This window comes from Hyaena hyaena, unplaced genomic scaffold (assembly GCF_003009895.1).
Source record: "Hyaena hyaena isolate Hyena2069 unplaced genomic scaffold, ASM300989v1 scaffold_1598, whole genome shotgun sequence".
In the NCBI taxonomy this organism is placed as follows: Eukaryota; Metazoa; Chordata; class Mammalia; order Carnivora; family Hyaenidae; genus Hyaena; species Hyaena hyaena.
The window spans coordinates 185,210-211,795 of NW_024082232.1; the positions used below are offsets into that span (position 1 = coordinate 185,210).

Below are 26,586 nucleotides of genomic sequence, written 5' to 3' on the forward strand. Positions count from 1 at the left end.
CTTCATCCAGGGCTTGATCCCATAAACTGTGAGATCATGACCTGAGCCAAAATCAAGAGTCAGATGCTTAACCAACTGAGCCACCCAGGAGCTCCTTGCCTGTTTTTTGAATTGGTTCAGGTTATGTTCCCCAACTCCCATTCAATGTATTTCCTCCTGCTGGTTTATAGAAGGTATGCACTCTGTTTCTAATTTTTAATGATTATCTTAGAAATTTTAACATTCTGTTTTCACTCAAATTATAAAACTAATCACTAGGGGCACCTGGGTGGCTCAGTCAGTTGAGCATCCTATCTTTGGCTCAGGTCATGATCTCACTGTTGGTGGGTTTGAGCCCCGTGTCTGGCACTGTGCTGACAGCTGAGAGCCTGAGCCTGCTTCAGATTCTGTGTCTCCCTCTATCTCTCTGCTCCTCCCCTGCTCGCTCTAAAAAACACACCAAAAAAATCACTAGTTTTCCCCTTCTAAATATTATAAGCACTTTAAGACATAAATCCAATCATCCCTTCCTACTTAATTTCTATTTTTTTCAGTATTTTAGTTCTTGACTTTTAACACAATAAGTCAGATACTATCACAGTTTATTTTGTGGAGTCAACTTTTGTTTAAATAGATGCCCGTCTTTACCGTTTTCTATGTCCAACATTCTTTTTTGCATCTCAGACCTTCTTGCTAAAATTATTTCCTTCCTGGAGTACATCTTTTAGAAATGTGTTTAATGAGGATCTGTTGGTAACACATTCTCTTCAGTTTCATTTGTCTGAAAACATCTTCATTGAACTCTTGCTCTTGAAATACATGTCTCCTACATTTAAAGTAAGTTTGCATTTAATTTCTTTCAGTGTCCTTATTCCATGATTGTGATATCAGCAGCCAATCTGTTATTTGTTTGCAATCCGCTGTTTCTTTCTTGATGATTTTAAGATCTCTTTATCTTCTATGTTCAGCAGTTAGACTGTGATGAGTCATGTGTTGACTTATTTTTATTTATAGTGCTTGAGATTCACTGAGTTTCCTGATCTGAGGAACAGATTCTTTTGTTATATCTGAAAAACTCCAAATTGTTACCCTGAGCTATGTCTCTTTCATTCTTTCTGAACCCTCATGTGTGTAATTCAGATTGGGTATATACTATATATTCATCTAGTTATTTTCTCCTTACCCCTTCTCCTTTTTTTTTCTATGAAAACCTTTACCTCTGTCTTCCAGTTTACCCATTCTCTTTTCAGCTATATCTAATTGGATATTAAACTCATAAATTGAGTTTCTAATTTCATTTTGACTATACTTTTATTTTTAAGATTGATTTTTTATGCCATATGTATCTATTTTTTATAGTTTCTTTTCCCTTTATCATGTCTTAAATTCCTCCCTAATTTTTAAAACATATTAAACACTACTTTATAGTCTGTATCTGATCACTCCAATGTCTGCTGTCTTTATAGGTCTGATCCTGTAATTTGCTTCCTTCAGCTGCTTTTGTTCATGGTAGCTTATTTCCTGAGGTCCTATTCTTTTGACACAGTATATGTAGAAATTCTTTGGGATCTGATTTGAGGAAATATCCCTTCACTGAAGTTTTTTGTTTGCTTCTGCCAGTCTGGGACTTATTTAAACCAAAATTTCACCTTATAAACTTACAGGACACACAAGTTATACAAATTATGACCTCAAACCTTCATGAGAGGGTGCTTGTGATTAGAAATTATGGAGGAGAGTTTTTTTAACCTACTTGCTAGAACTAAAATCAAAACCATCAATTGTCTCTTTCTAACCCACCCATTAAAGTTCTCTCGTTTGCCATGTGTGCCCAAAGATATACCCTCAGAGCAAATTATGCTGTAGCACACTCTTTTATAAGTGGGTTCACCCAGAATTTTTGTTTTTCGTCTCCATGGAATTCCTTTACTGTCAGTGGGATTATTTTACTGTTCACAGGATTCCTTTACTTCTCTGCCAGCTCAGCTTTACATTGACATATACATTAAATGTATATGTGTATCTTCAACAATTTTTGTTTTGCCACACTGATAGCGATTTCTGTCAGAAGCTGGTAAGCCATGTTGTAAAACAAAGAAGCCAAAAAAAAAATGATGATAAACTCAATTCAAATATACTTTACTATAAGAATCGATAAACCCATATGCAGCTTATCTTGTAAAATTTGCAGCATCCCTATACAATCTAACTTTTAAATATGCATATGCAGTCAATTAAGTTCCTCCCCAAATCAGAAGATGGGTATAGTAAGAGAGAACAAATAATATGGTAATGTTGAATATTAGTTAATAACAACTGAACCGAGGAGCCACTGATGTAAAATCAAAGAAATATGTAAGACCCTCCTTTTGATGCCTCTATCCAGGAAAGTGTTCAGGAGTTAAGAAAGAGAATCACAGTGCTCGACTGCCAATTGCGAAAATCAGAAATGGCTCGAAAAACTTTTGAGGCGTCCACTGAAAAGCTTCTTCGTTTTGTAGAGGTAAATTTTCCTTTTACATTACTTTATGTCTATCCTTAAGAAATCTATAGATGACTGACATATGGATAAATGTCATGGTGTTTGGTGGCGAGTGGGACATTCTCTGGGTTGAAAACAGCAATTCTAACCAAGAGCCATTTTTAAAATTGCATAAATAATGAAAAGACCTGCTAACAAACAGATTCTTAAGAGCAATAATCGAGACAGGATAACATGATCCCAAATATATATAATTGTTTTCTGAACACCTTTTCAAAACTGTTAATACTATACAAACATTATTTAATAAATATTTACCCTATAAAGAAATGTTTCCATAGCTATTTTTACACACCTGAGTGGAGTTCCATGTCAATGTAATTGATTCTTTTTTCCTCACATAACAGAAACACCTTTTAATCAACTGGGAGTGGAAGGAGGGGGGAGGTTAGAAACATTAGGTAAGTAAGAAAATATGGTTTAAAAATATCAAACTTACATATCTCCTTTACTATCTCCTTTGATTCTAGACTATTCAAGAATTATTTTCTGATAATCCTCCTCCTTTATCAAATTTAAGGTAAGAACATTTAAGTGTTTACCATAGAGTATGATTACGGTTTTTATTTGGTAATTGTGACTAAAATCTCTTAAATAGCCTTAAGATTCTACATAACTCCTATTTGATACTGTTTTTTAATGTCTTGTGGAAACGGATATAAGGACGTGTTGTTTTTGGCCCCATTTCTGTAAAAGAAATTCCTGGAGTTATTTAGCCAGTCACTGTAACCTAGTACTCTGTTGAGGTAGGAATCCCCTATCTTGTTTTTGTCAGGACTTCTGTAAAGAGGGGATTACCTTAAAGTTCTATAAGCATCCTGTGTATAAATAAAAAGCACTTTAAAGGTCAGTCTCAAGCTAGCAGATCCGTTGTTACGGCAAACAGAATTTTATAAAACATGTACATGCAATCAGTTTCTTTCAGTTTCAGCATTCGGTAGACACAAATAAAAGAAATATATTTGGAGAATACACTTCGATTTTGTTATTATTCACAGTTTGTTTCCAATTCAAAGTTTCTTTCTAAGAGCTACAAGCATCTTAATAAGATTTATGTATTTCAGACTGCAAGTTTATGGTCATTGTGATACATAATGAGAGATTCATAAAAGAAAGTTTCCGGTTTATCCATTTTCAAAGCAGTTTTTGCCCTCATCTCCTAATAGCTGCCACTAGCAATGCACTTCTACTTCTAGCAATGCACGCTTGCAGAAACAGGGAATCTCTGCCCTTTACTATGAAAACAACAGTTTAATAAATGAAGATGTTTCATTGTATTCTTACTATATTTCAGGGTTCCACATAGCATTTTTTTTTACCTTAGAAGAATATCAGTGATAGTACACTTTTTTGTAAAAAATCATTATTGAACTTGTAGTTGACCTACAATTTTATTTTAGTCTCAAGTGTACACCATGGTAATTTGATTATTCTCTACTTTATGTGATAATAGTATACTTTTAAATTCACTTTGTTGTCGTGTGTTATTCTAATGAAAGATTGCTCTCCATGCTGCTTATGATGTAAGGTAATTATTTTCAACAACAATGTTAAACTACTCAGCAATCAAATTCCCTTGTATGGTTAGATAGATCCCCTATCTCCACCCACCAAGGTCTCATTGTGACCTTGAATAAAAATTCAAAAGTTTTGGTATTAAAAATGAAGGTTAAAAATAACTATTTAAAAGCCAGAGCTCGCCCTCAAACTTAAACTGGTTCATGGGGGAAAAAAAGGTAACCTTAAAAAATAAGATTAAGCAACTTTTCACCATGTCTTAGAAACTTAAACTCTAGTAAAGTATGGTTCATTCTTTCTAATATACTATGTCTCCTGTAATAAATTTAGGACTTGGTCATTCAACACAGAATAAGTTAGAATTTGAAATCGATGTATTTGAATTTGAGAATTTGAGAATTGTCAATATTTTAGTTTCTCCTTATGAACGAATACCATCCTGCTTAAGAAGATGGATTATAAATAATAATAGTTTTGTTAATCAGTTTAAAATTGTCCCTTTTCAAGTAAAAGTTTTAACATAATGGTTTTCTGCAGTAAAACCTGGCATTTTAAATTATAGCACACTACATTTCAGGTGACATTTGCGTCTTCAAAATTTGATATAAATGCTGTTTAGATTTAGGGACAACAAATGGGAGAGCTTAAGAGATAATTTCAGGAGCACATATGCATATTGAAATTATACTTAATATTACAAGAAGTAACAGTAAATGCCTGCTTAATAAATTTACGTCTAAGTGCTTCGTTTGCATTTTTACAAAACTAAATAAAAGGCTATATCATGTTAGCATAACATAAGTGCTCACAAAATAAGCCCAACAATGATTTATTCCTCCTTCTTATCAGGTCTATCTAATTCTTTAACTATGTCTTTGTTACATAACAAAGAATGGAAAACAGAAGTGTTTTGTGATTACTTCATTTTATGACTATAAGACTCCAGTATTCCCAGAAATACAAATACTTTTGTACATAAGAATTCAGATTCCGCCAAGATGGATGTTATCTATTGTGTAATAAGCTCGGCTTTGCATTGTTGCCGCCACAGTGAAAGAAGAGTGGTGTTGGCCTCTCAGACTTCCCTCACACCCCTGGGAAGGAATGGATGTAACATCGCAGCAACGCTGGCGCTTGAATCTAAGGAACTTGTGAAATCTGTTCGGGCCATACTTGATATGGATTGTAAGTTTTCTGCATTTTTTCACTTTTTTCCTCCAGTAACTCATTTAACAAAACCAAAGGAAATTTCAAGCTTGACGGTTTAATTTTGTTAAATGCGTTGGTTTTCCTATAGTAAAACTAACAGCTAATTGATAAAAATCTTAATACACTCCTTGTAACGGGAGCATATTGACTTTATTTAAAGTGCCCGAAATGGCTTCCAACAGAAGATAGCTGATTAAGACATGTTTTTGCCTCTTCTTCCATCCAAAGTCTCTTTGAAATGGAAGAACAAATAGAAAAATAAATCCACAACAGCACTGGAAACCTGGAAGGTTAAGAACCAACATTTAGGGATTTTTGAATAATACACAACAGATGGAATAAAATGGAAGGTACAGCCCAGCTGAGCAAAAGACCCCAAAACATAATAAAGATCAAAGACAAAGCTGCTGAAATAGTAAGTTAGCAAGAACCGTGAAAAAAATGTCCAAGATCACAGGCAGGGAAGACTAGGAACAGACCTGGGGGCACTCAGCAGGGTAATTAATTAAAGGGCTATAGAATAGCTGAACCGGTTCCCTACTCATCAGAGCTGCTGGCTCAGGCATTTCCTCCTAAGATGGGGCCAGGAGAATACCTCTCTGAACACCCCCAGAGTCAGCACTGGGCTAGAAAGAGATTGCGGGGGCACCAGACTTAGTGACTGCCAGTGTCCCAGCAGACAGGGAGATCCTCTGGGAGAGCTTAAACGATCAGACACTTCCATCCTTCCCTCCCCCGTCTCCCAGCAAAATTGCCTCTTCATGGATTTGGACTCCCTCTTAATGTGTTTGTTCTTCCGTCTCCTGATGTCAGTCTGACTGCTGGTCATCTTCGCGCTGACCTCTAGCATTCCACTGTCCCCATGTGCCACTCTTAATCTTCCCTATCCTGGGGACCAGATATCAAATATATATAAATATAAATGTAGAAAGGTACAGATAAAAGTCTTTGTTCACAAAGTATCCAAATAATAAGTTCCGAGTGAAGTCCTATGTAGTAAATGGTTTGTCTTCGTAGAGGATAATATTCAGAGACCCTTTGGAATAACTTTTAACTTCAAAACTATAGAAAGAAGATTGGAAACCATGTTTAATTTCTGCAGTGAGTTTTTTTTTTCTTAATTTTGTATAACCTATTACATTAAAAAAAATCAAATTATATTTCAAAAACCCTATAAGAACTCTTTATATGAAGAAATCCTATGGGTTTCAGGATAGATGAAAATGCTTCTAATGTATTATGTGTATACTCAGAATTTCACGTATCAGACATTTTTAAGTTAGGGTGGGACCCGTGGAGAGAAACACCTGCATATACACACACAGCCCAGCAGACACTGCCATCGTTAATTTTAATTACCTTGCTAACATTAACCTTTCCATTTGTCAAACATGATTATTCAAAGAAAATATTTGAAATTCAGCAGAACTCCTTTGGAAGAGAAGTGAAAAATTCCATTGGCACTTTTTATGTCGTAAGACCGTACCTCATCTGCTGTTTAAACTGGCAAATAGTTTCTGCATTGTCTTTTTATTTAGAGATATAATTGCTAACATTGGCATGTATTCCCAGTAGTTTTATAATTTTTATGACCTATCTTTCTCAGCTTGATAATTCAGATAAACTCAGCTCATTTTCTTTCTCTTTATGCAGTAGCTTTTCTATATGTAATGGAAAGCAGAAAATTACTACCATGAGGTAGATAATTCAGCTGCAGCCTCTACCTCATTTCCTTTGGCATGACTGTCTGGTTATTTCAAGTTACAATTTGGAATTTTCTCTTGGGTAATTGCCTTCACTTTCTTCTTAACATAAGTAAACTCTGGGATGTTATACAATGGGATTTCCTCAGAAATGAGAATCAAATTTCTTGGGTGTTATAGCTTAAACCTATTCTCTGATGGAATAGCTAGAAGATAATTCTGAACCTTTTTTAGATGGTGGCCTCTACTGAAATCTGGAGAAAGCCCCGTTACCAGACATGTGCAGTTACACATTTGCATCCATCTTTAGAATGTTTATAAACCCCAACTTAAGAATCTAGATGTAGGATCACAGAGACCACAAGTGCTTTCTACAGCCTTGCAAACCCGGCCATCTAGCTCTCGTCAGGATAGCTGTAGCAATGTGAATCATAGAGGCAGCCTGGAGGAACAGTTTGAACCCATGTGAACAGTGTTCTGCAGAATTTCTGAAGATCCCTGGAGGTGCCCCAGAGAATATCCCAATTAGCCATCCAACTTCATTGGGCAAATTAATTAACCTCTGGTCCTCTTCCCTCATATAAAAGCTGGAGTTCATAATATCTAAACTGGCAGAATTGGAGGATTAAATGAGATATATGTGAAGTAGCTAACAGAGCCCCTGGTAGTATAAGGTGTTCATACATGGATGTTACAGCTGCTGGTGCTGCTAATGCTGGTACCACATTACTATTATTTAAAGCAGCTAATTTACAACTGTTTTTTCTCTAAGTATTAAGTAACTGTTGTCTAAATCTTTCAGTTTGGATCCCTTTGAAAATTATGGTAGATGAGAGCTTTCCTTAATATATAACATATAATGTTATTTTCTTTTTTTTTTTAATTTTTTTAATGTTTTTATTTTTGAGAGATAGAGTGCAAGTGGGGGAGGGGCAGAGAGAGAGACAGAATCGGAAGCAGTCTCCAGGCTCCAAGCCGTCAGCGCAGACCCTGACATGGAGCTTGAACTCACTGCGAGATCATGACCGGAGCCAAAGTTGGACACCCAACCAACTGAGCCACTCAGGTGCCCCCATATAATGTTATTTTCAATTTTGAGTTAGAATATAGTCATCACAGGACACCATAGCTAAATGTCTCCATCAGCATCTTATCTTTCAGTTGTTTATTGCTAACTATAAAAAAATGTGGTCTGCTCCACTGTACTGCCTCCACTGAAATAGCATTTAGACAAAATAGGCATTTTTGATCAATATTGGAACCCCTAGAGGTGCTTATATCGACCTCCATCAGTATTTACATGGTCAATAAATGTTTTAGTGCAATCTTTATTTGAAATAACTACCTGTTTTGAACTGCAATCTTTGATTGACGTCTAGATTGACAAAATAATTCTGTTACAAAGGCAGGAAGAAGCAGTTCTGTTTTTAAAATGCATAATAAAATGATAACTGGCCAGATATTCCATAGGAGGTCTTTAATAAGAACTTACTGACTTCCTGGTAAATGGGCAGCACAAACACAAGCATTTACCTTCCTTCAAGATTCCCATGGAAATGATAAATGGAATATAAAAATAGAGTAAAAGATCTTCAAGAGCACTAATAGTTACAGGCAAATCCCAAAAACTTCAATAGGATAGATGGGGCCACATACAAGGGAAGCACAAATGCCCAACTTGTTACTCCCCCTGCCTGACAACAGTGGCAATTATGGGAATAATTGGAGGTCATTCTGGCAGGAGGACAGTGCGTAATGCATTCTAATTTAAAGGAGTAATGGATAAAGCTAAAGACTCACTAGGGGGAAATGGATTCCTTTTCCTCTTTTATCTTGGTGAGTCAATGGCATTTTTGGAATCCTCAGGATTCACACAGATTCTGTGTCAAGCAGAGGCTGACTGGGGCTTGGTCTTTCCAGCAGCCTAGACACACACTGACAAACGCATGCACTTAGACATGCACTGGAGTACACAGGACACTTGAAATGTAAAGAGACCCCAGAACAGTGGCTTCGGCACCAAATGCCACCCTGCTCTTTACAGCCACCTCTGGTCTTGGCTCACCTCTCACTCCCCTCAGACTGCTGCCTTATCCTTATACTCATAACACAAGTGCACACTGGCCAGCCCCAGCGAGAGCTTTGAGAGGCTAACTCCAACAACAACATGGTTGACTGTCAGTGCAACCAGGCGATCCACACATCGTTTCAAAGGTCAAAAACCAATTCTGATTAGAGTTCTCTACATCAAGCTTCTCTAAAGAGAAATACATAACATATGTATACACACACACACACACACACATTTCATTCAAGATCTTTTAAACAAATATATACATAAGCATACCAGTATATGATCATGATAAAGTCCACAGTGTTAAAGCAAGAAAATAGAGCTGTCAAGATTCAGAATAGACTACCATCTACCAAGATGGTAGAGTGATCTCATGCCAAAACCTCCCCATTCTGCTCCTACACTTAGAAGTGACATTTAAAATTATGTTTGTGTATTTAAAAGATGAAAACCAAGAAATTCACATCTCCCTGCACCAAGAACAGAGGGTAAAACTGTAATGATAAGTGAGCTCTTAAGCTTCAGAGATTCATGGGATTGAGATGAGCAGCTGGAGCCAAGGCTTCTACACCCACGAGGACCCAAATGATGCCTGAGTAAAGGAAGCAAGGAGCAGGAATCTTCCTGTGGAGAATACACTTTCTTTTCTTAAGTTACTCATATATTAGGCATTAAAAAAAAAATCCATCCAATTTAGGAGCCATCTGGGCCTGCCACTAATTAAAGTTGAAAGTAAATACTCTCATCCACTACAGGTGGAAATATAATTTGGCACAACATTCCTGGGAATCAGTTCTGCACTATATATCAAGAGCTTTTAAAATATCTATTTGAAAAGTGTTTTTGAAAGTCAAAAATAATATTTTGTTGGTCATCTATTTTAACCCAACAATCCTACCTGTTGGTATTTCGCAAAGAAAATAATAAGAGATGTGCTTAAAAATGCATCTATAAGTATTTGGATCACACCATTTCTTATAACAGCAGAAATATGGATGTTCAACTGTTAGAGTTGGTTGAATAATTATATAATTTTTACTCAACCAATTGAAAATAAAGGTGACCTTTACCCCTACCGAGCAATGCCCATCTGATTACATATATTTGTCTGTGTGAGCTTCCTGCATCAATTCAGGTGTTGCTGTCTGAAACTAGCAGTATTTTAAATTTTAAAATTAGAATGTCAGTAATAGCTGCTTTTTGTCTTTATATTCTGAAGCTAATTAGAAATTATTTAGGCAGATGGGAAAAGGTTTTATGAGAAAAAGGGGAAATGTCGTACTGCAACATTTGAAGGACTTTATAATTTTTTTTCTTTTAGATCTAAAACTCAGACTTGATATAGCATCTTCTCATTGTACTTATTCTGCTTTTCAAACTGTCGTCACTGCTTTTCTTGTTTCCCCCAGCACACATTTTTATAAGCTAACATGAGTTTATCAAAGAAAAAGCCCTATATTTTTGGTGAAAGTCAGCTATACTATTTAGAATAGGCATGATGGTATTTGTTTCTCCATAAACTTATCATGGCTATTTATATATATTTCTTCTACTAGAGTTGAGGAAGGTGTTCCAAGCATAAGGAGATAGTTTATGTGACTCTGATGCCATTTGGAGGGAATTTCACCTGTTTTTTAGTAAGGTAGACCTATTTCCTAGTGACTTGATCATATTGGTGTTGTCTTACCAATTCAAGGGAAACGGTGAACTCACATATTCTCTTGTATTGTTGCAAATTGAAAGTAGGTCACTGCTATGATGTCCTATTAGGAAAATATATCAAATCTTGGGTGATCTCTGGGAAAGAAACTCTGCTTGGGTTATTTAATTTTGCTTTAAATGAGCAAATTATTGTTAACTTCAAGAAAAATAAGTTATTTCTTTTCCTAGTACAGTTTTATTTCCAGGGGGAAGAAAAGTGAGAGGAAAATATGTAACTTAAGAAAAGGTAACCATTGGGGCACGTGGTGGCTCAGTTGGTTAAGCATCTGCCTTAGGCTCAGGTCATGATATGGTTCATGGGTTGGAGCCTCACATGAAGTTCTCTGCTGTCACATGGAGCCCACTTGAGATTCTCTGTACCCACCCTCTCTGCTCCTCCCTGACCCTCTAAAAAATAAATAAATAAAAATTTAAAAAATAAAAAATAACCATTGGAGCACCTGGGGTGTCTTAGTCAATTGAGCATCTGTATCTTGGTTTTGGCTCGGGTCATGATCCCTGGGTCGTGGGATCGAACCCTGTGTTGGGCTCTGCACTGAGCGTGGAGTCTGCTTGAGATAATATCTCTCTCTCCCTCTGTCCCTCTCTCCTGCTTGCACTCTCTCTCTTTATTTTTTTTTTAAAGTAACCATTTAGAATTGTTACTTCATTCTTCATGAACCATTTATTGAGTATCTGCACTGAGTCAGACCATGACCTTGGCAGTGGGATAATAGCATACAAAGTCCCTTCTGTCAAGCTGCTTTGGTAAATTGTAAGGGTAGAAGTGGGCAAACAAGTTAGCAAAGAAGTGAATAATTCCAGACAATGGTGACTGTTATGCCTACAAAAAAAACCAGATGATGTGTAAGTGAGAATGCTATACTCTTTGAAGAGATGACTTTTGAGCCAATATTCAGCCAGGAGAAAATCTATGGGAAGAGTTTTTCTGGCCAAGTATGAAAACCTTGAGGTAAGAGCAATCTTGACATATTGGAGGGACTTGGAAGAAAGTCTGAGTTTCTGATACATATGAGCAAACAGAGGAGTTAACATGAGATAAGGGTAGAGATGGTGAAAGAAGCTGGACCATACAGGGCTCTGAACACCATTCTAAGGAGTTTGAGTGTTATTTTGAGGATCATAAGAGCCATCAATGGTTTTAAGCAGGAGAAGAAACCTGATCTGGTCTACATTTTAAAAGATCATTTGTTTGAAACTGGGCTATAAGAATAGAAGAATAAAGAAAGCAGGAAGACTACATGGCTTTGCAGTGATTGAGAGACAAGATAGTAGCATGGGCCAGGTTTGAATAGCGAGGAGCAAATATTCATATTTAAAAGGAGATTTAATAGTTCATCAGTGTATATAACACTTTAAAACACCTGAAATTCAGTATTAATGTTTAAACTTAAAATTCATGCACATATGAGGTCAGTCAGTAACCAGGTCAGTGAGTAACCAGAAGTCCAGAAGCACAAAGCAATTACCTGTTGTCATCTTCAATCTTTGACTATCTCCTATTTTCCTCTTATTCCTTCTACACATTAATTAACTCCTGGGTATTTGCCTTTTTCATTAAACACATTCCTGAGAATTGAAGTGGTGAGGTTTTTTAATAATGCTAAATCTATAGTAACTATCAACTGTTTTCCATCGATACATAGGAAGCAAATATAATACAATTTGTCAGTCATAAAAATCAGAAAGCCACCGTATTTCTAGTATTTAGCATACCCAAAAACTATTTAGTATGAATCAATCCCAGAGCTACCACATGACAGACATTTTCATAGAAGATCATTTCCAGGGAAGTGTTTCAGATATATACTTTAATCACATATACTGCCAGCATCTACGAACTATAAAAGGCATGGCCAGACAAACAAGACTTAATTCCTTCTACCAGGCAGGAATATAGTTGTCAAGTCATGGAGATTGCAGGATGTACAACATCTAGGATTTATTAAGGTAAAAGCCTATATACCTTAGTACTAACATGGTTGAACAGACTGTAACATAGAATGATTTCCAACACAAAGGCAAAAAAAAGGCTGCTCCAAAAATTACAGAAGTTATTAATGTTTAAGTATAGTACATTATATCTTTCAAACAATGGAATTCCAGTTCCTTTCACAATTAGAACTGAGTGCAATAATAGAGAGTCTACACTCCTATTCGACACGTTTTGCTCCTATAGGATTATCCAGTTATAACTTGATAAGCAAAATGTGAATGATGCCAGAAAGGAATATTTTCCCTGGAGGCCTGTGTCCTCATCCAAATGGAATACATGCTTTTGGGTTAATGAGAGAGGTGTTCTCCAGAGTTCATCTAAGGACAGAGCATTAACAGCTCATCTCAGGGGAGACAGTGGCAGTAGCAGTCATGCGCAGTAACAGCTTTAATAATTATTTAATATGATACATCACTTCAGTGTAGATCCAGAAGTTCCTGCCTTCAACAACAGAGTACCAATATTACCGCTACAGATAAATATATTTAAAGATAATAATGCCATAGATATAGAAGATTTTTACATTTTTATCAGTTTCACAATTTGAAAGTACCATTTTATATCCATATGTCCTCACAGTAAGCCTGTGAGATAGGCATTATTGTTTATAATTTAAAAGATACAAAGGGGAACCTGGGTGGCTCAGTTGGTTAAGTGTGTGACTTCTTATCTCAGCTCTGGTCTTGACCTCAGGGTCCTGAGCTCAAGCCCCATGTTGAGCTCCACACTGGGCATGAATACTACTTTAAAAATATATATATATTATATGTTAACAAAACAGTCATATATTTCAGGGCACCTGGATGGCTCAGTCAGTTAAGCATCCCACTCTTGATTTTGGCTCAAGTCATGATCCCAGAGTTAGCGAATTAAGCCCTGCGTCAGGCTCTGCACTGGGCGTGGAGCCTGCTTAAGATTTTCTCTCTCACTCCCTCTGCTTCTCTCCCACACTCGTACACCCACTCCCTCTCTCTCAAAAAAAAAAAAAAATCAAGGCTTAGAGAACTTAAATAATTTACTTCAGTCACATGCTTGGAAAGGGAGATGACCTGGGAGCCCTGACTCAGGTCTTCTAATGTTAAGTCCTGTGACTCTCACAGGCATATAGTTAAGTCATTATGTCAAAATTGAACTGGCTTTTTTTTTGCGGGGGGGGGGAGCATATAAAATGGCACGATGTGGTGTCTTAGATTTGATAAGCTATGATGACCTCTTGGAGGCTTGGCATCCTGGATGTAAAGTAAGGATTCAGTCTTCCTAAGGTGATTTCAAGGATTGAGTGAACTGATCTAAAAGTACTTTATAAATAAATGTAAAGCACTGTGTAAATATAAGATTGTGTTTTAGAGTTCATTTTTTATTTCATTAGAATTGTTGGACAAAATTTACCTCATCTTAACAAATTTTCAGGATTTATAAATATTCAGAATAAAGCAACACAGCTTAAGGAGCTTTAATAGCTTCTAATCAGGTAGAGAGAATACCTAACTCATTGATAGCAGTGGTTTTCCCAGGTTGGATTGGGAAAATATGTTGCTATTTTCTTTTTTTTTTTTTTTTTTAGAAATCTTTACATTGCTTGACTTTTTCTTTTCTTTTTTTTTTTTTTGAGTGAGCATTTGCTAATTCTAAAATTTAAAGCCTCCCTTTTAAAAGTCAGTTTTAAGCATCATGAAAACCTCACAGTAGAAAATAAAGGCTCTCTTTGGAACCATTTACCAAACAATGCATACTGAAGGAATAATAAACGTGCCCTGATAAAGATTTTGAAACTGAAGATATAGAGTAAAAAACTGAATCCTTAATAATATTTTTCAAAAATGTGTGACTTTATGAACTTATGTAACCAATATTACCAATTAGACTAAAAATGATTAGGTCTTGGGACTATACAATGCTCTTTGTGTTTCTTGTTCTTTTATTATTTTTTTTTTATTTTTTAATGTTTTATTTATTTTTGAGAGATAGAGACAGCATGAGCAGGGGAGGGTCAGAGAGAAAGGGAGACAGAATCTGAAGTAGGCTACAGGCTCTGAGCTGTCAGCACAGATCCCAACGCGAGGCTCGAACCCACAAACCATGAGATCATGACCTGAGCCAAAGTCGGACGCTTAACCAACTGAGCCACCCAGGCACCCGACTTTTATTATTTTTTAATGTTTATTTATTTTTGAGAGAGACACAGAGGGTGACAAAGCATGAGCAGTAGAGGGGCAGAGAGAGGGAGATACAGAGTCCAAATCAGACTCCAGGCTCTGAGCTGTCAGCACAGAGCCCTACGTGGAGCTTGAACTCACAAACCCTGAGATCATGACTTGAGCCAAAGTCAGATGCTTAACTGACTAAGCCACTCAGGTGCCCCTCTTGTTCCTTTAAAATAACCACCAAATGCTAATGAAAGTAAAAGTCCAAGAGGGGTAGAGAAGAGCACTGGAAGTGAGAAAAACCTACTTCTTGGACAAGATTTTTTAAACCTTAGGTAAATTTCTAAACCTCACTTTTGCTCCATTTACGAAATGGAAAATAGGAGCATTAAGGCTCATTACATCACAGATAAAATGAAGTATCATTTGTGAAATTACCTTTAGTTTTTATATAAAAAATAGTTGTTTGCACCCTAAATCATATCTTTATCAAAAAAATAGATTCATTTTTACTTGTACAAAAGCAGTATAGTATAGTATAGTAAAGAGACCATATGCTACAGGGTTCAAATTCTAGCCCTACCACCTAATAGATTTATGCTTTGGGTGTTCTGTAGTCTCCCTGAGTCTCATCTTCTTCATCTATGAAATTGGGGATATCACCAACTCATAAGATTGTTTAGAAGATTAAAATAATGTACCTGAAGTGGCTAGCTGATTAAAGATAATGTTTAAAGTGGTTTCCTACCTGGTAGGTACTCAATATATATCATCATTATAATCTTCATCATTCATTGTCATTATATAAAAAGAGTATTTTGTTCTTGCAACCTAGTCAGATATAAACTATTCTCTTACCACTTCTCTCTTTTTCTTTTTTTTCCTATTTTTTCGAAATTAAGAAACCTTAGAAGTTGGTGAAAGATCTCTATTAATGTCGATTTATGTCATCTATCATTATTAAATTACTCCACTGAGAACGTGTAAGAAACCAGTGTTAAAATGCCTAAAAACAATTGCCAAGTAACATTTCATTCTTTAAAAGAGCAATAAAGAAACCCAGCTTCAGCTCAAATTTATTTCATGGCAATGAAGTTTGAAACAATAAAGTTTATGTCTAACTGGAAACCTCAAGGGCTCTCCAAATGTCATAGTTTTGTATATGGAGGGGAAACCTTGCTGAGCTTGTAGAGAAGACAGCAGTACTAAAACTTCCCAGGAATGGCTACAGCTAGCCACCAGCTCACTGCAAACCCTTCAACTAGACTTGCAAAGGCATTTCACTCATATGAGAAAGGAGTCTGATGGAATGCTCCTGTATGCTTGAGAAAAACAGGACAGTATGGATGGAGAAGTTCAGTTCAATAATACCAGTTAATGGTATCATTATTTCCTCAACCTGTTTGTTTTCATAACAACCTATTTTTAAAATTTTATTTATTTAAGTAATCCCTACACCTAACGTGGGGCTTGAACTCACAACCACAAGATCAAGAGTTGCCAAACTCTTCAGACTGAGCCAGCCAGGCACCTAAACTATCTGTTTAATACTGACCACCACTCTACCTCCAGATCTCTCTTTCACTCTCATATCTTACTCTCTTCATAGGACTTCACACTACTTTTTTGATGGCTTATGTATTTATTATCTGCCTCCTCTATTAAAATATGAGTCCCTTGAGAACAAGGATCTTTAATATCTTGATTATTACAATTTAGTAACATTTAGAACAGTACCTGGTACATTGTAGGTGTTCATAAGATATTTATATTTTATAATTGTGATGAATATTTAATAAAGATATCTAGTTTTTATGAATGTTTAATATATATATTTGAGGCTATTTACTTAGGAGTGAACATAAAATAATGAGACACCATTTTTATTTAGCAGAGGGCCATATATTACCAATGACTGTCAATCTATAGTGTTAGTGAGTACATAAGGAAGCCAACACCCTTATACACTGTTGCCAGATATTACTCAACTCAGCTCTTATAGAGAGCAGTTTATCTATGTCTCTGGGAAGTCTAAAATGTACATTTTCTTTGACTTCAGTTTCATTTCTAGGATTTTTTAAAATAAATACCCATTCATATGAATGAATGTAATATATAGCAGTATCCACTTATATATACAAATAGACATCATCCAGTTCTTTCCACAAATAGTTGTTGAGTACCTACATATCAGACACTAAGATCAGACTCTGCTAATGTTGAGAATGCCTCTATAGTAGAAGGCAAGCAGCTAAAGCTCAGTCATGAGGTAGGAGAGACTTGTGGAATAACGGAATTAACTCTTCCCTCTCATAGATTCTGACCCTAGGTGGGTGCCACACACCATCAACTGGGGCTTTGCAACCAAAATATTTCCATGAATGACCATACCCTCTTTTCAGATCTGATAGGAGAGTGAGACTATAGGCAGTTTCTTATAAGAAGTTCATGAATGTGAGGGAGGGTGATGCTCCAAAAAGAGCTGAAAAAAAAAGAAAGAAAGAAACCAAAGTAAATCTGTAAAAGTACATCTTGAATAGCCCAGGAAGAAAAAGAGTATGAACAATGCTTTCATTAAAGTGGATCATTAGCTGGTGTGTAGCAAACTGTTATAATAGGGAAGTACTTCAACTACTGTAACACCTGCTGGGACTGTAGTTCTACCAAAAGAATCTAAAGAGGATGCAATTGTTTACTTATGTATATATTTGGACATATACCACAGGGTCCAGGAATTGTGTATTTATCTAGACATATACCACAGATTCCAGATTCCACTTTTGTTTTGTTTTAAACTTGGGTTAAATGGGTTTGTCCTCATGCTTGGAGACTATGTGTGGCTTGTGGAGTAATAAATCCTAAAAGATGAACTCTACTGCAGAATTTCCCTTACTGTCTCAGCAAAATGGAAAGGGCAGAGGTGTACATATAATCAAGGGAAACTTCAGAGTTCTTTGATGAGTTTAGATGTTCAAATAGATATACAAATGTTGGGGAAAGAAACAACCTGGAACTAACAAGAACTCTTAAGAATAGTGGCAGGAATGTTAAAGCCAGGATTAACTTAAGTTTCTGAAAAAAATATTTAAGATGAGAAGAGCTATATTTGAAGAGAAAGAGAAAGTAGATTTGGTATGTTAAGTTAATGTAGAGGGGGAAAGTCTAGGTAATGTGGTAAACCCTCTTTGAGTAAGGGTCCCTGTGATCCCTCCTTCCCAGTGTTCATACTTTATGTGATCCTGTCCCCTAGAGTATGTGCAGGACCTGGGACTTCTAACCAGTCGAACACAGCAAAAACAGTATATACATGATAATATTGCATATGATTTTATTTTTTTATTTTTTTAAGATAGTTTATTGTCAAGTTGGTTTCCATATAACACCCAGTGCTCATCCCAACAAATGCCCTCCTCCATGCCCATCACCCCCCTTCACCTCCCCCCAACCCCCATCAAACCTCAGTTTGTTCTCCGTATTCAAGAGTCTCTCATGGTTTGCCTCCCTCCCTCTCCCCCACTATGTTTCCCCTTCTTCTCCCGCTTCGTCCTCCGTTAGCTTCCTCCTAATCCACCTATACGTGCAAACATATGGTATTTGTCCTTCTCTGCCTGACTTATTTCGCTCAGCATAACACCCTCGAGTTCCATCCATGTTGCTACACATGGCCAGATTTCATTGTTTCTCATTGCCATGTAGTATTCCATTGTATAGATAAACCACATCTTCTTGATCCATTCATCCGTTGATGGACACTTAGGCTCTTTCCATGATTTGGCTATTGTTGAGAGTGCTACTATGAACATTGGGGTACATGTGTCCCTATGCATCAGCACTCCTGTATCTCTTAGGTAAATTCCTAGCAGTGCCACTCCTGGGTCATAGGGGAGTTCTGCATTGCATATGATTTTAGTGCCCATTTTGCTAGAGCCTCCTACTCCTTCTTGGCTTCAAAGAAGTGAGCTATTATGTTGGGAGACCCACATGGCAAGAAGCCAAAGACAGCTTCAGGCGGATAGCCAAGGAAAATGAAGCCTTTAGTTCTATAACCAGTCTAGTCAAAACCTTCCCCAGTCAAGCCTCAGATGAGACTGCAGCTTTGTGAGTCCTTAAGCACAGTACTTGGCTATGCCTTGCCAGACTCCTGACTCACAGAAACTGTGAGATAATAAAATACATATGTATTATTCTAAGCTGCCAAATGTGTGGTAGTTTGCTACACAGTGATGGAAACTTACCATCAACTAGTTACACAGTGGTAGAAAATATCAACTACTGCCATTTGCTTGTGTCTTTCCAGTTGAGAAAACAGCCTTCAGAGTGGCATGGCTAGACTTTTCCCTGGAATAAAACATTCCTTTCTATTAGAATAAGAGATAAAAATTACATTTAGAGCTTTGAGTCGACCTTCACACTCCCCATGAGATGAATCTTTTCAACCTCCTTCACTTCTTTGACTCTTTTCTATCTGATCAAAGAAAATTTAGGGGAGGTGAGGGAATGGAAAGGACACTTTTTTACAAGCTTAATGAAGGCATCAGCCTCTAGAAACGGCTTCCATTATGTTAGAAATACTGTCATGAATCTTCCTAAGAGAAGCAGCTCTTTCTCCCTCTTTACCATGTGATGTTGTCGCTTTCAGCTTAGCATTCTCATTTCCTATTACAGTGCTTGACACATGGTTAATTCTCCAAGACTGATGAATGAATTCCTTGTTAAGCTACCTAACCCATAAACCTAATAAGAAAGAAAATCATCCTACCTTACTGTGGTGCTCTTCACCACTTAGACTTTTGGGAATGAAAAGGCAAGCATGACATTTATTTATGTACAGAGATGAATGAATTGCTTTTTGAATACACCCAGAGAATACAGAGATGAGTGAATTGCTTTTTGTAAATAAAAGGAACCTTGAAAACCTAATATGAATACTGATTATTTCATAATTATCTTTTTTTTCTCTTCAGCCTACAAGTTGTGTTCAGTTTTATATGAGACATAGTGTTGGTAGATGCCAGAAGCTTAATTGTCTGACTCCAAATGATACTGACATAATGGACTCATTTGCTATGCCTCCATTCTCTATCTTCACATCACATAAAAGTACAAACCTTTTACAACCTGACAATAATTGAAATGCCTTTATGTTTTATTCATTTTATTTTCAGCTTCCTTCTTTGTAGACCCCTAGTGGAAACATAATTTTAGCATTATTCATTTCTGTTTGGTACACTGAATGCCTGGTCCATTGTACCTCATTACTAGCAATCTGTGAAGTTTTTATAAATACTTTTGTTAATTCATTCCTAATTTGCTTTTGGATATTACCAATGACAAAATGCTCAAAAGATTTTTTTTTCATTTACATAACATATAAGTAGGAAGTGAGGAAAAATATATGTTTCATTGGTTACTGTCCATGTCAGAAACATGATACTGTTTTCATCTAAACTAAGGAAATAAAGTATTTAAACTCATAGTGTCCTTATTTATGAGTTAGGAGATTACCTATCTGTTGAATTGAAACTTTCATTTATAAAAGGTGGCTCAACGACTATGTGTATCACCTAAAAATGTGGATATTAAAAAGAAATTTAACAAGCACTATATGACTTCTCCCCTACAATCTATTCTCTAGTGGTCTTTAATGCATAAACCAGACCCTATCATCCAAATGATATCTTGGACCAGTCACAGTAGTCTGTTTATAGTTCCTCAAACATACCAAATTCATTTTCACCCCAGTGCCTTTGTACTTGCAATTTCACCTCCCTGGATTGGTTTTACTTCAGATCTTCTCAAGGCTTACTTTCACACCCAGGTCTGTACTCTAATATCATCTTCTGAAGAGGCTTTTCCTAGCCCATCTATCTAAAATAGTAGTCCCTGTTACCACTACCAATCACTCATGATCCCACTACTGTTGTTTTTCTAAAAGCACTAATTGCCCCCTGAAATTGTGTCTGCCCTACTAGGATATAAACTCCAGGAAGGCAGGGCCCTCAGTGGTCTTGTTCCCCACTACAGCCCCAGAATCCATCATTACAGCAGTTATTCAATATGTGTGAATTGAATAACTAAGTGAATAAGGTCATAGAGGTAGATCGTATAGGATAAAGAGAGAAACAAGGAAGAGAAATCAAAATAGCACTGAATTTTTGAGCCTGGATTAGTGGGGGGTGACTTGAAAAGCCACAAGTCACCAGAAGAAAGACGAGTTCCGTATTAGACACTAACACTAGACGTACTAGTAGACATCTAGAGGGAGATTGGGGGAGACCACAGGATTGGAAATGTTGCTCCAAGGATCATTCTTATGGTTCTCATCATTGAATCCCTAATATTGCAGAGAAAGGGTGTAACAGGGGAAGAAGGAAAAGTCTTTCAGGGACAGCTCAGAGGAGGAAGAGGAGCCAGATGGGGAACAGAAAGGATGATAGAAGTAGAAACTAAGAATATTGCTGGGAGGCTTAAAAAAAAAAAAAAAAAAAAAAAAAGCCCAGGAAAGAGAATTTCAAGGAGGGATTGGAAAGCAATGCTAAATGCTGGGAGGACAATATGTGGGAAATGGCCGGGGTGTAACTGTAAGCATTTGTGACTTTTTCGAGAGAAGCCTCGGTAGATAGGTGAGGGCAAATAGACATCTTACACCAACACTGTCTCGAATGTCAATTTAGTCTTTCTTTTGTGATTCATGAGGCATTTCAATATCTCTTAGGACCTCCTGGTCAGATTCTAAATATCAGTTATGTAACTCTAGTTTAAAAAATGTAGGGTTGGGTCTCCTGGGTGGCCCAGGTGGTTGAGCATCTGACTTTGGCTCAGGTTATGATCTTGCAGTTTGTGAGTTTGAGCCCTGTGTCAGGCTCTGTGCTGACAGCTCAGAGCCTGGAGCCTACTTTGGATTCTGTGTCTCCCTCTCTCTGTCCCTCCTCCGCTTGCTCACTCACTCTCTCTCTCTCAAAAATAAATAAACATTGAAAAAATATTTTAAAATTAAAAAGAAAAGGTGTAGGGTTAAGAGAGAAAAGGTATGGGAAATGGAACTGAATCTATACCAATCCCACAGCATATGTTGGAAGTTACTTAATCTGAACACATTCCTGCCGGGGCCCAGGTTTCTGTGATTTTCTAGAGAGGGATGCCATGTGCTCTGATAGCTGTCAACAACGTGTCATTTAAATGTGTGCCTGGATTTTCTAAATCAAGAAGTGCTAAGATAAGAGGGAAAATGTTAGTTAGGCCAACAATATTTTTATTTTATTGTCTGCTGACATAAAAAATGTGTTAAACTTTATTTTTGTTATTTTGCAAAGATCTGAAAAGAATGAACAGCAGGAACACTAGCTCATAATCCAATCATTAGTTACATTTTGGCCTCGTTAACTTTCAGTCCCTTTTTCCCCCTACTTTTTAAAACTTTTATGTTGTTTTTTATATAATGGGAGAAGGAGCACAGTAGCTAACAGCATGGACTCAAGAACCAGGTCTCCTGGGTTCAAATCCCATATCTTCCTCTTAAGAGCAACATGACCTTGATGAGTTTCATAACCTGTCTGTGCCTCAGTCTCTCTGCCTGTAAAATGTAGCAATGGCCAATTCTTTTATAAGCTCATTTGTTCTGATATCTGGGATACAAAAGAGTTGATCCCACACCCTTTCTACCTTTCCAAGCTTACTTACTCCATTTTCCCCTCCCTTGGGAGTCTTTTGGAAAGCTTCTTATCCCTTTTGTCATTTGTTTTGATGTGCAAACATTGTTTACAATTAAGATATAGGGTAGAAGCCACCTCTACTCCTGGAGACTGAGCTAAAATGAGAAACTGAGGAACCCATTTGAGCATTACACTTGTCTATAATGGCCTTAAAGTTGTATTGCACTGTACCCTCACATTAAAGTCAGATATGGCCTGGCTCTGTTCTGAAATAAAAAAGGGTAATAAACTAATTAAAGCATTTGATTGTCTGTATCAGAGTTATTATCCTAAAAAGCCATTAACCATACAATGATAATCAAATGACTGGATGGGCTGTTAACAGTAATATGTCCCTTAGGGCAGCACATCACAACTGTGTGTGCTATGTGCAGACTTTGTGACAGTAACGTCTCTAAGACTAGGCTAACTGTGAACTATTTAAGTAAGAGAGAACCCAAGGGAAAACAGTTTCTTCTTCTATTTTTTTTTTTACACTTCAGGAAAGGATAATTGGTCAAATTACCCTTTATCCTGTTTACTTCAGGAAAATAATTGATCAAATAGCATCAAGGCAGAACATGGCCATAAAAGATGCAATACCTCTCTCGTGGTTTCATGACTGAAAACAAAACTCAGCCCCGAGTCCGCCCCATCAAACTCAATGGATCCTTTGGGTATGACAATCGTGGATCTGTTTTCCAGAGTCAACCTTGATTTTGAATGTTTTGGCACCCTTTCAATTACTGTCCTGATTTGGGGATCCAAAAAAAAAGAGTTGAAGTATCTAAAATATCCTTCCCTTGTGAGCAAGGTCTTTTTGTCAACTTTAGCCTTTCTTGAACACATCTTTGCTCTGTCCTCCTCCTATAATGTAGGTTGTAATCCAAAGGTGGATCTGTCTGTATTGATAAGGTTCTGACAAAGTTATGTCAAGTGCATTGCTGTGCTTTGGGTTGGAGAGTTTTTATGAACAGCAAAATGCTACTTTATTGCTTGAGAAGATGGTGAATTGACATTAACTTAAGGAAACAGACTGCCGCAGGTTTTTCTGAGTATCTTGCAGTAAATCAACGTTCAAAGACTTCCTTAGGAAACACATTGGCTCTTTTTAAAAATATAAATACATTAAACAAAGTTCTTAAATCATCTAGCTCTTTTTTCTAATCTGAAGATAAGGAAAATATATCAGTATGTAATATGACTTCCTAGGGAGTTGAACAACAGAAGACTCAGATGTGCTACATCCAGCCAGCAGCTATCGACTTTGTGGTTCTCATTAGGAGTGGGCTAGGAGGAAGATCACATTTGTGTGGCCATTTGTGTTGCCTCAGCCCATCACCTTGAACTTTTCTCCCAAAGAGTGACATACTGTGTTCTTCTTCCCAAATAGAAGAGCAAATTTTATTCATGCGTTTCTGAATTTTTAACCACACCCTCTTTTTGTTGTTGTTCTGTGAAGTAGAAACCATTGTTTGTTTTCTCTGTAATGAAATGCAAGGATGCAATTATTTTTAAATAAGCTGTTTACTGGAGTATTTGTGACTGTTACCCGGTCACAGTTTATAATAGTAGTTCCTCAGCAGGGTACTGACAGTAATGAACCTAAAGTTCCAAGTTGTAAAGCAACTGCAAAGGGAAACCGACCTAAGTAATGACACTCGTTAGGAGATAGAGACATCATCTCCCAGCACCTAGGATTATTTTTTATATTTACAGTTCACAAGTCAAATCTAAACTCAAGTTGACTGATCAGAAATGATTCACATTCTGGGTTTACCAACGGTGAGAAATAACAGAGGAAGACCTCGTCAGTTCTCTTTCTGAATTGTTAGGGACGTGCGTGGTATAGCTTAGCCCTTTTGCCTTACAGCATTAGTGGCCCAATACAGGAGCAAAGACAAACTCCAGAGAAGAACGACTTGTTTGATTGTTTATATTTAAACTAAAACATCTAAGCTATTTTCTCATGACTCAAAGACAAAAAATGTTTCATGAGAAATACACATTTGTAATAAAAAAAATACACATTTGTAATGTTGGTTTTTTTTTTTTTTAAACACTCAAAGGAGATTGTACCATTTCCCAAAGACCTGGTCAGTGCATTCAAAACATTGCTGTGGAGCATATTCGCATTGGAGAATATAGCTTAGATATTTTACTATCAAAATACTTTGTGGTACTTCTGTCATTTCCAAAAGCCATCAGCACCTGAATCACAGCACACAGATATGTGTTCATCATGACATCACATTCAGAAAGCCATGGAAGCAATGGAAATCTGATGGAATGCACCGGGAAGCAAGTAGGCTCTCTTTTCCTTGTAGTTGACTTGCCATGTAACATGCCAAGTTTCCCCGTCTTCATTGCACTGCCTAATGATGCTACAGAAACTTAATTGGTATTTCCAGATAAAAGATTTCACAGAAACTTAATTGGTATTTCCAGATAAAAGATTTCACAGAAGCACAAATTTTATTATCTGGCTTTCTGTCTAGTGGTTGCTTGTAGTACATACTGAATATAACCTCTTCCGTATGCAGGTAACATGTTAAAACTAGGAGGTCAAAAAGGATAATTATGGTTATAACTAATTATCATATAAGTTAACCAAATGTAAGTACAAAGCAGTTAATTGTTAACTTTTGTTTAAACAGGATTTTTGTATTTGAGTGGAAGGCAAAACAAAACAAAACAAAACAAAAAAACATTGGGCCTTTGTTATTATTTTATAGCATTGCTCAGTTATGTGACCTAGATTTCAATTCTCTGTAGTATTTCCTGTACAAAACCAGTGTATTCCCTTTCTGCACACCTACCACTAATAATAAAATATGAGTCAGCTGCATAGAGCTACTATCTGTGTAAAGTTTTTAATCAAAACCTTTTGTTAATGGAAAACAAGTGCATAGTTCTATTATAATGCAGATGAGCTAATAAACAAAGTATAATTAAGAATCTTTCTAGAGGGAAATTTCTCAGGAGGTAAATATTTAAGGATTCACTGTTAGGTTGGTTTTTTTTTTTTTTTAACAACATTCTTTTTTTGTCTACTTAAAGAAATGTATTTCTCTGTCTAATGTCATCTTGGAATTCTTGGTAGGCAGAAACTGTGACTCTTTAATTTGATATTGTACTCAACAAATATTTTTGAGCTATTCTCTTCAAAGAATCTTTCCTGTTATTACAATCTACTGTTATAATCTCTTTATATTTTTTTTAATGAGTATGCACACTCTTGAAAGTGAAGCACTCTCCACTCTATAGTATGTCAAGTAATATGGCAGATTTTATGTTTTTAATATAAAAATATATGTATTATATATATTATAAAATTTTCCCTTTGTAATCCATTCAGATGTTGATGATAACCAAAGTTTTTAGGCAACCATTATGCTATAACATTACTGTCAGGAAATTGTAACAAATTCCAGGTTACTTCACTGAACATGCATCACACAGTCAAGGCTTCCTAACACTCTGGTTTGACTGAATAGCACAGCACTTATTTAAGAAGTATGTTTCTTAAGGAAACACAGATCTGTTCAAATGGCAGCACTAATAGAAAATAAAATGATAGTTTCAGCTGTATCTATATAACATCAAACATCTGTGTTATGAGCAAAATGCTGACTCCTCTAGCTATTTCCAAAGGTACAGATGTTTACATTATATGAGCAAAACAATGATGGATTGAATGGTTTTAGTTTGTATTTGGATTGTTACCATAGTCTCCCAATACTGCTGTAAAAGCATTCTTCTTTAGGGTCTATTCCCTCCCTCAGTCATCCCATTGTTTATTCCTTCCTTCCCTCTCTTCCTTTCTTCAACAAATATTGATCAACTACCTGCTATGTGTCAGATACTGTGTGTTGAGTGAGGGAATAAAATAAACATGGTTTGATGTCTATACGTTTGATGGAGAATAATTGCACATCTTTTAAAAGTTTACTTATAGGGGTGCATACGTTTGATGGAGAGTAATTGAACATCTTTTAAAAGTTTACT

At 36.5% G+C, this 26,586-nt stretch overlaps 1 protein-coding gene across 3 annotated transcripts in view; it reads left to right on the plus strand.

Annotated features, from left to right (window-relative positions):
- Window positions 1-26,586, plus strand: part of STXBP4 (syntaxin binding protein 4) — a 165,537-nt gene that overhangs the window by 97,923 nt on the left and 41,028 nt on the right. For all 3 annotated transcript variants that reach the window (XM_039224324.1, XM_039224326.1, XM_039224325.1), the window contains 3 exons: window positions 2,366-2,482; window positions 2,992-3,041; window positions 5,091-5,224. In XM_039224324.1, the coding sequence (XP_039080255.1) occupies window positions 2,366-2,482; window positions 2,992-3,041; window positions 5,091-5,224 (301 nt within the window). The remainder of the gene's footprint in view (window positions 1-2,365; window positions 2,483-2,991; window positions 3,042-5,090; window positions 5,225-26,586) is intronic.